Here is an 8129-nt window from a genome sequence, read left to right as displayed (position 1 = left end):
TGAATTTTTTATGTACATAAATATGGATTTAATCTTTTTGACTTTAATTGAAATTGAATTTGAAATCGCGCGCGCTAGTGGCGCAGGAGTGACGTGCGCCGTAGCTTCCCGCGTATTTCCCAGTGCAGTGCAATCGTGGTAATGGCGTCGTTTAGTGTGCGCGTATTAAATTCGCATTTTTAACGTAATTATAATGTGTTATCGTGGCTATACTATCGAAAATCTTGAAAAAGAAGGCACTGCAATCAGGTTTTGACAATTCCCGACATGAGACAACATGTACAATCAGTGAAATGTAAGTTGAAACATGTCCTACTTCAGATTCGCGATGCGCCTGCGACAGACTGTTACTTCCCGAATAATTTTACCTTTTAATATTAAGAAATCTCTTGCTTTCTGTTGCTTTTAATCACGATTTGTGACTAAAAATCCAGAAAGTATGATACATCCTGTTAATTTTGTGTATGACGATAACAAGTGTCCAATATTTCATGTGTACGGAAAGCGAAAGTGGCTGTATAGTGTATATCACTGGTCTAATTATAGTAAGTATACTTTAATTTAACTGTTCTCCTTTTTAATTTTAAAAAATGTACTCGTAAAATATTCTTTTGCGTTGAGTCACGATTGAAAGGTAAGAATCACGAATGTGTGATATGATGTTTAAACTGGCTCTGCCAGTGTTGAGTCTAACATTAATGTTAACCATTTTTATTCTCTATGACAAATTTGTATTGTCATCTCCAGCATAACGTACCAGTGCAAAGATTAATGTATTTCTTCTATTGCTTTGCGATCGAAAGTCAAACACATTGCAAATTGCTAACTACAGTAGGTTTCATTAAAATTGAATACGTCGGTTAGCTTAGAAGGGGGTGAATGGGATGTGGATAGGGTAGGTTTCGTGTAGCAGCCTCTGATATTTGGCCAACATGTATTATTTGACTAATTGTATATGTATATATACAATTATCTATTATATCGCAAGTAGCATTTAGCGAATGGCTACGTAGGAGTCGTAATTCTTAAATGATAGTAATCTCTAGACTTATATCGTACCTAATAATAACCTGTGAAATGATACATTCAATTGTTCATCAATAAGACTAATGCCGACCCTTTCCTAACATTTAACTACAGTAGCTCTGGTTACGATTGGTCTTAGGAGTAAGTAATTGCAAGTTCCTATCTAGCAGCAGTAAGATCTAACGCCGGTTAATTGAAGTAAATAGACAACGTTTATTTGCAATGATTCGAAGGTATTGTTTACACGGTTAGAGCATACATACACATAGAGAGATATACAAGTTTGCCTTTCAATTAACGGAAGCGATTAGTTTAGCATTCGCTCGTTCGCTTTACGGGTGGGACAGGGATGAATGGTAGTGAAGGTAAAAACAAAGACCTGTGCCCCGTATGTATTTGTGTATTTTCGTTAGTTTGCGTACACCCATTCGAAAACTCAATAGGCGAAAGCTAATTAGGAACTAAACAATCGATAATAGTTGTCTTGCCTTTAACAGTTGCAATTAACGATTCGATGAGGAACGTTTCATAGAAGTGAATCACAGTTTCCTTAAATGCAGAAATTTATTAATTCAGCAAGTTGCGTGGATTCAAAGTTATCAGATTGTGTCGTTTGAACCGGAGGGAAAATAATGGATAAAGTCATGGTCGTAATGAATGAATTCGTTCGTTTCGATTCGATGAGACTTACATGTATTGTCGATCGTAGTACCATTTTCGTGACTTGTTCGTTTATGTGCGAACACGTGTTCGTACGGACATACATATTTAATTTCCTACATTAATGACTAGAATACACGATAACAATATTATTAATTTCTATACAAAATACAAACACCATTTCGCTAAGAACGTTTGATAAATAACAGGACTAGATTACGTTTCACAAACAGAAGTGAACTGAACAGAGGGAAATACGCTGTCCTTGATCGCAAACATATTTGAAATCTGAATTATCATAGAATGTAGTTGCATTAAAGCTAACAAGCAGGATCGTTTGCAATCTCGAACGGGATAGAGACACTCATACATACATACTAATACATACATACGAACGAACGAACGCGTGTTAAGTAAACATTTATTATGAAGACCTCGCATAAGGTTGAAATGCGATCGATCCCGTGCGTCTTTTAATCTAGGGCTGTTCGGAACGGCGTCGTCGGCCAGGTCCTCCGGCATAATTCGCTGCAGCTAATCCCATTAAATGCTTTGCGGCCTGCGAAGCGCTGAACCCGCGGTTCAGGCCCAGATCCAGTCCTCGTTTGTTGCTATCGAAATAACTTATTAACCCACGTGGTAGATCCTCGATATCTGGACTGCGGATTCCCATGCAACATACATCATTTATGGTATGAATTAAAAGAAATGTTTCTCATATTTTCTTTTATCATACAGACTTGATATTTTTCTACGAATGCATGTAATATCCGCAGTCTAGTGAGAACTATGTGTCTGAGTATGTATTTACTTTTCAAGCTCTGAGTTACGCATATGACCGAGCCGAGTGAGAATTTCCATTAATGCCTCAGGATCCTCGTCGAATTGACTCCAGTAGCCCTGCTGCCTGTAAAACAGAATTAATCGTACCTCCTACTTTCGAGGAGACTGAGGAATTTTCGTTAAATACAGTATTCATTCGATAAATGAGAACAAATCCTACTCAAATAAAAAATTAATTATTATACAAGTAAATATGATTGAAATTATATCATATTTAGTGTCATTTGCATCAGAAAAATCTGACGAATATGATACAACATGATTGAAAGGGAATCGAATGCAAAAACATTTCGTAGTTGCATTATAATTGTAATTTGATACACAGGTTTTTATCCCTGTCCCTTTCTAGGCTCGAGGCTTTCGGCAGAACATAACATCAATATGAGAATGTATGTTAGGGTTCACCTATCCCCTAACGAGGATCGGATTCGAGAAACGGGTTTAAATAAACTGGACACGTGTTTATAAGCAAAGCAGCCCGTATGTACTTATGTATAAGCGAGACATTTCGGTCCCGTCGGCTTCTCATTTATCCAAGAGAATACTGTAACTATTTAATCGTTCTCAGGCGTTGTTATTTTGTAAAGTAAATCAGGCTCGAAATTGATTAACGCGGCGGTTGAGAAACGTTTCCATCGGGCTTAGCTTCAGCCGTGAACGGTTCTCGATGAAATTAGTCGAACGATCCGCTGGTAGTTCATTTTAACGAGTCGCTATCGAATTTATAACTTTTCCATTCCGCGGTACTGTGGTAGTAAAACGAAGAGCCGTAACAATGCCAGCTTCTCTGTACTTTTAAATACACGTCCGTTACTCTCATTAAACGTGGTGGTAGCTCATCGAATAGAACTGGGTTAAACTTTACTGACGTTACCAGATGCGTCTTCGCGTTCACTTTATATGCACACGTATCTCTCTTTTTACAATGCGTCTGTAGAAGTTCTTTCTATTTTACATCGTCTTTTCTCAGATTACACTCACGGAGACGATTGAGAATGTATGGATGATTTAACGGATGAAGCGTAATAGATCTACGGGGGATGAATTAAGTAGGAACTATGATCGACTCACGGTGCGGCGTTCGTCGAGAGGATCAGACCGAAAACGATCAGCAGTGCGTAGAGCGACAGCATCCTCTGCTGCATCTTTCTAAGCCTGGAATAAAACCCGATACGATTCTCGTTGCATTACATGTTTTATTATGCTTAAAAATAACATGGGTTGTAAAATATTTGTGGAGGTAAAAACTGGGGAAAGGAGGAAGCTAGTCGAGTAGCTCTCGTGCGATCTATCTTTCATTGTCAGGGAGAATGCCGGCGTGTTCGACTAACAAACTATTCAGGGTGCAGAAAGACGTGGCCAACTTTTCGAGTGTCCCTATTCAGCATAGAAGCAGAATCGTGAAACGTGCTAATAACCCGTTTTCTGTGATTGCGATTTATTAATTACGATCGGTCGAAGGTTAAATTTCGTTTTCATGGGGAACGTCCCCGAGTCTGTTTGAATTGTAGCCACACGGTTTCCGATTCCTCTCGATGTTCGTGTTCAATTAGTATTTTATTGGGAGGCAATCACGAGCCGCTTTGAGCGTGTCGAACGACCGTAACGCGGGATGATTGGATTCACCGCTTCCGATAATTGATGTTGACGATACGTTTCACGCGTGTCTCACTTAGATTCGTTAAGAACAATTCTGTCGGACGAAATTCCTGTTTCACGCGCGGTAAAACGTATTCGGACGTTGGTCGATTGAAAATTAGGAACTGATTGAAGTGCGCGCGTGCACGTGTGTGTCCTGAGATAAAGAAAAGGAGGACGTAAGACGAGGTGAATATTGGAAGGGTTATTGGAAATTTATAGTACGCCCGACCGCGCGGAAACTTCATCTCGAGCCCATGGCAACCATTTCCATCTCTTCCGTTCCTCGTTTTCCGTCATCCATTTCATTACCGTTACTTCCGCGTTTCCGTTCAGCTCGAAATAATCACGGCAGGCTGCTCCGGGTCCTTCTATTTATTTTACGTTTCACCTGGACTTTCAAGCCAAAAACTGTCGCGCTCCCCGAAACAAACGCCGCGGCAACAAGTGAAATTGTTTGTCCCCGGTTAATCACGTCGCAGAATACATAAATGCAATGGACGTGTCGCGAATTACCCGTACCAAGTAGCTAGATTTCATATTTTCCCTGTATTTATTTTACACGCGTTTCTCTGAACCTGTCACCAACGATTTTCATGCAAAACGAGAGAGCTCTCGCGACGTCAATTTGACGAATGAAATTGAAATTTATATTTCGCGTACGTGTAACGCATATTCTTATACGTCCTCCGTATCGTCGATCAAATTTTTTTTACGAACGCGCCGGTCTGCCGTTTGTATTCTCTTTTTTATTGTTTGCGTTTAATCTGCATCTCGTGAATTTAAAAAAAGAAAAAACAACATTGTCGATACCGCACGCGTTCCAGCAGAACTATTGGTAATTTATTCCTCCGTGAAACGCGATGCATGCATGAGCCGCGAAAGCCAATCAATGACAAAACGAATTAAATTCGAGTAGGCGCTCGTTAAGCCACGCGTCGGGATTCTGTATTCTCGTATTGAGTAAATTGCTCCAAACCGGGTTAATAAGAATCGTGATGGAGACTATCAATTATTAAAACACGAGAATGTATCGAACGAGTTTTATCACGTATTGGTGAGGTGCACGAAACGTTTCATATTATCTTCTACGTGGAGCCGTTCTTGATTGACTGGAGTACCCAGGATCAATTTTGATAGAGTCTAACAATAATTAAAATACAAGAATGTATCGAATGAGTTTCATCTCACATAAAGTTCACGCGACGGACTTATTAATGAATCCAAGAGACGTACCAAGTATTCTATATCACTGGTTATATCGATCTCGTACGACAAAAGTTCCTCTTTGATTATGAACGTGAAGTCGAGTCGTAAAGCGTATAATAACTGGGATATAAAAACTGAGCGAGGGGTCTGGCAAAGGTGAAACCGTCGACACTTACCTCTGAGGTCTAGGGTGGCAAGCTCGGCGGTGGTTGTTCACCAACAAACTTTCTCGCAGAACGTGCGTGTTTCTTCGACAACGAATAGCACCGCTCTGCGAATACGAATCTCCGGTTGACGGTTTATATAAGCCCGCGAGTTTACGGCACTTGTTTCATCCCCATTTCCACCCCTATCCCCCACTCTGTAATACATCTAAACAGCCTCGACCAATCAAACGTACCCGTGTTCTACCCCGTCCGAGCTTCCTACCCTCGTACCGGTAACCACCAACGAGCGTGACGCCAACTCCACCGCACGCGCTATCATCCTCGATTCCACTCTTTACCCCGTTTTCCATATTTTTCGACGTACTCTTCTCTTTTCCGTATTACCCAAGAAAGGATAGAAAAGTCGTGGTACGCGCGTGTAACAAATAGGTTTCTCATATAATCGAGGAATTCAATGATCAGCCATGTGCATTTTTATTATTTAATTCACTAAAACGTGCTGATTAGATTTCCCTTCTGAACAGTCGGGCAATTCAATGGTTCAAAAACGAGAGTACAGTCGATAAAGCAAAACTGTGCTGATTATATTTTTTGTGAAAGGGCAAGGGAAATACTGGCTACTACTCGTTAGTCACGTTTGATCCATCTTTTAGCAACTTTTCAAACAGACACGAGTGGCTGGAGTTGCGGCCATTAAGCTTACCGTCTTACCACCGCTGTTTTTATACCCTCCTTTCTGAGTTACACAACGATCGGTTTACGGTTTTAAGAAATACGGGTTAGGTCAGTTCAGAAGCAGATTTATAGTATTAGATTTTGCTATCAGCATTCAACCGCTACTCAGCTATTGATATATAAGTAATAGGAAATAAAAAAGTGTAGAGATAATTTTAATTTATTCAAATACATAGCGCGTCTCAGCTTTTCAGTAATTGTAGTTTTTATTAGTTTGTTAAATATGGCCTGAGACAGAAATAGAATATGAAATAACACACGGTTGACCCTTGGAATTTACTAAAATTATGTATCTTTTTAATTACGATTTCGTTGAATTGGTTTGTCTTGTTCTTGGCCATTATCGGACCGGCTCGAGTTCTTAATTGTAATGTACATAAAGAGTATAGTAGGGCAAATAGCTGGACCCTGGGCACTTCGGGTTCCGGTTGATAATGGGACGAGTAGTTGGGTCGTTGGATGAAATTGATGGAAAAGCGGTGCGCCTCGAGTAGAATCGTACGGTTGCCGTTTATCGTGGCGCCTATCACCGATCCCTTCGCTGGGCGCCGTCTCTTATTGTCGCTCGACATGCAAATCACCTAGTAGCCCATTTTCATAATGCCCCTGAAACGATGCTGGTCGCTAGACAAATGACCGTCGCGCGGGCGTAACGCGTTTTATAAAAACGGTGCCGCGCGTGTGACTCACGAAATGTATTCGAACATTCGTCATACTTTATGGATATGCGTACCATGCATTATTCATATTTTTTGAAATTTCATTAGCGCCGCAAGAATTATAGCTATCATGACGACGAATCAAAACTTGTTCTACGTTCGAGCGACGGTGAAAGAACCAAGCTGAAGAGGGTAAAAACAGCCTTCTAATCGTTTCCGATCGTGTAAATCAGTTTAGGGCGCGGGCAGACTCGTTATCGTTTTTCCTCGTTGGAAAACTGCACGATTCATCGATTATCAATTTGTTCGTCGGCTAGTAGTAAGGCAGATTCGAGGAAAGTAAAGAGTAAATAAAACGATTATCAAACGCTGCGCTATTCGAGCGAATTAGATCCAGAGGAAAAATAGGAAAACGCGCAAGATCCTTTTCTGACGAAACAAGATAGCGCGGTTTTATCGGTTTCCCCTCATCGCTTGTTTCCTCTCTGTTAAACTTCGTTAAGGATAACGCGGTAATGTAAGATGGAATAAACGTGCAAACATTAATTATTTTCATTCGATTTTTCTTCGCTTTTCTCTCCCCGTTGACCATTGTCCTTTCTTATCGAACCGGCTCGGGTTCGTTCACGAGCGTGAGCCCAGCGTTACCGTTAAAACGGAATAAGTCTCTCGGTTTTACGAGATATTTGTTGAGACATAAACTAGAAATCAATCCGATATGGTCAACGTACTTTGCGTGATTTATTTAAACGGATTCGAAACGATTGGTACTTTCACGATCCTCCAAAGTGGTATGGAACGATCGGATTATTTTGTAAAATGGTTTTGACTGATTTCTTTCATACGTCTGTCGCACGTATAGCATCGGTGACTAAAGTAATATGAAGTTTCCTATTAGAAAATCCTGAATGATCGCATTACGTTTTAAGGATATATTGGCTATACAATCAATCCCAAAAGTTTATGCACTTTAGAAACGCATTTTTTAAAAAGAAATCAGACGTCGGAAGAACAATGCATATAATAAACAACAACAAAAAATTTTCGATTTTTCCGAGATTTTTCCAAGGGGTACCCCTCCCCATTTCTTCCAAATTTTCGTTTTTGGCCAATAACTCTCAAACCGTTGGACATACGGAAAAATTGCACATGACCTTTCTTGTAGAGGACGACGAGATCTACAATTTATATA

General features: G+C 40.2%; 1 protein-coding gene across 1 annotated transcript; it reads right to left on the bottom strand.

The window, feature by feature from the left end:
- Nucleotides 1-1219: 1219 nt before the first annotated feature.
- On the bottom strand, nucleotides 1220-5661 carry Dh31 (diuretic hormone class 2). The gene is made up of 4 exons (XM_018024069.2): nucleotides 5553-5661; nucleotides 3601-3684; nucleotides 2498-2593; nucleotides 1220-2297 (listed from the first exon to the last, which is right to left on the bottom strand). Exons 2-4 carry the CDS (start codon nucleotides 3672-3674, stop codon nucleotides 2165-2167), a joined length of 303 nt encoding a protein of 100 aa, XP_017879558.1. The 5' UTR covers nucleotides 3675-3684; nucleotides 5553-5661; the 3' UTR covers nucleotides 1220-2164.
- Nucleotides 5662-8129: the final 2468 nt, after the last annotated feature.

Source organism: Ceratina calcarata, unplaced genomic scaffold (assembly GCF_001652005.2).
Source record: "Ceratina calcarata isolate Rehan_Ccalc_2016 unplaced genomic scaffold, ASM165200v1 scaffold321.2, whole genome shotgun sequence".
Classification (NCBI taxonomy): domain Eukaryota; kingdom Metazoa; phylum Arthropoda; class Insecta; order Hymenoptera; family Apidae; genus Ceratina; species Ceratina calcarata.
Note: the sequence above shows the minus strand (reverse complement) of the source record. Positions and strands in the feature narration are given on the sequence as shown.

Coding starts and splice junctions, on each gene's coding strand:
- Dh31 (XM_018024069.2), bottom strand. CDS start 3,674: ATGCAGCAGAGGATGCTGTCGCTCTACGCACTGCTGATCGTTTTCGGT. Junction 2,594..3,600: donor CTCTCGACGAACGCCGCACC/GTGAGTCGATCA, acceptor TCTGTTTTACAG/GCAGCAGGGCTACTGGAGTC. Junction 2,298..2,497: donor CGTAACTCAGAGCTTGAAAA/GTAAATACATAC, acceptor TTATTTCGATAG/CAACAAACGAGGACTGGATC.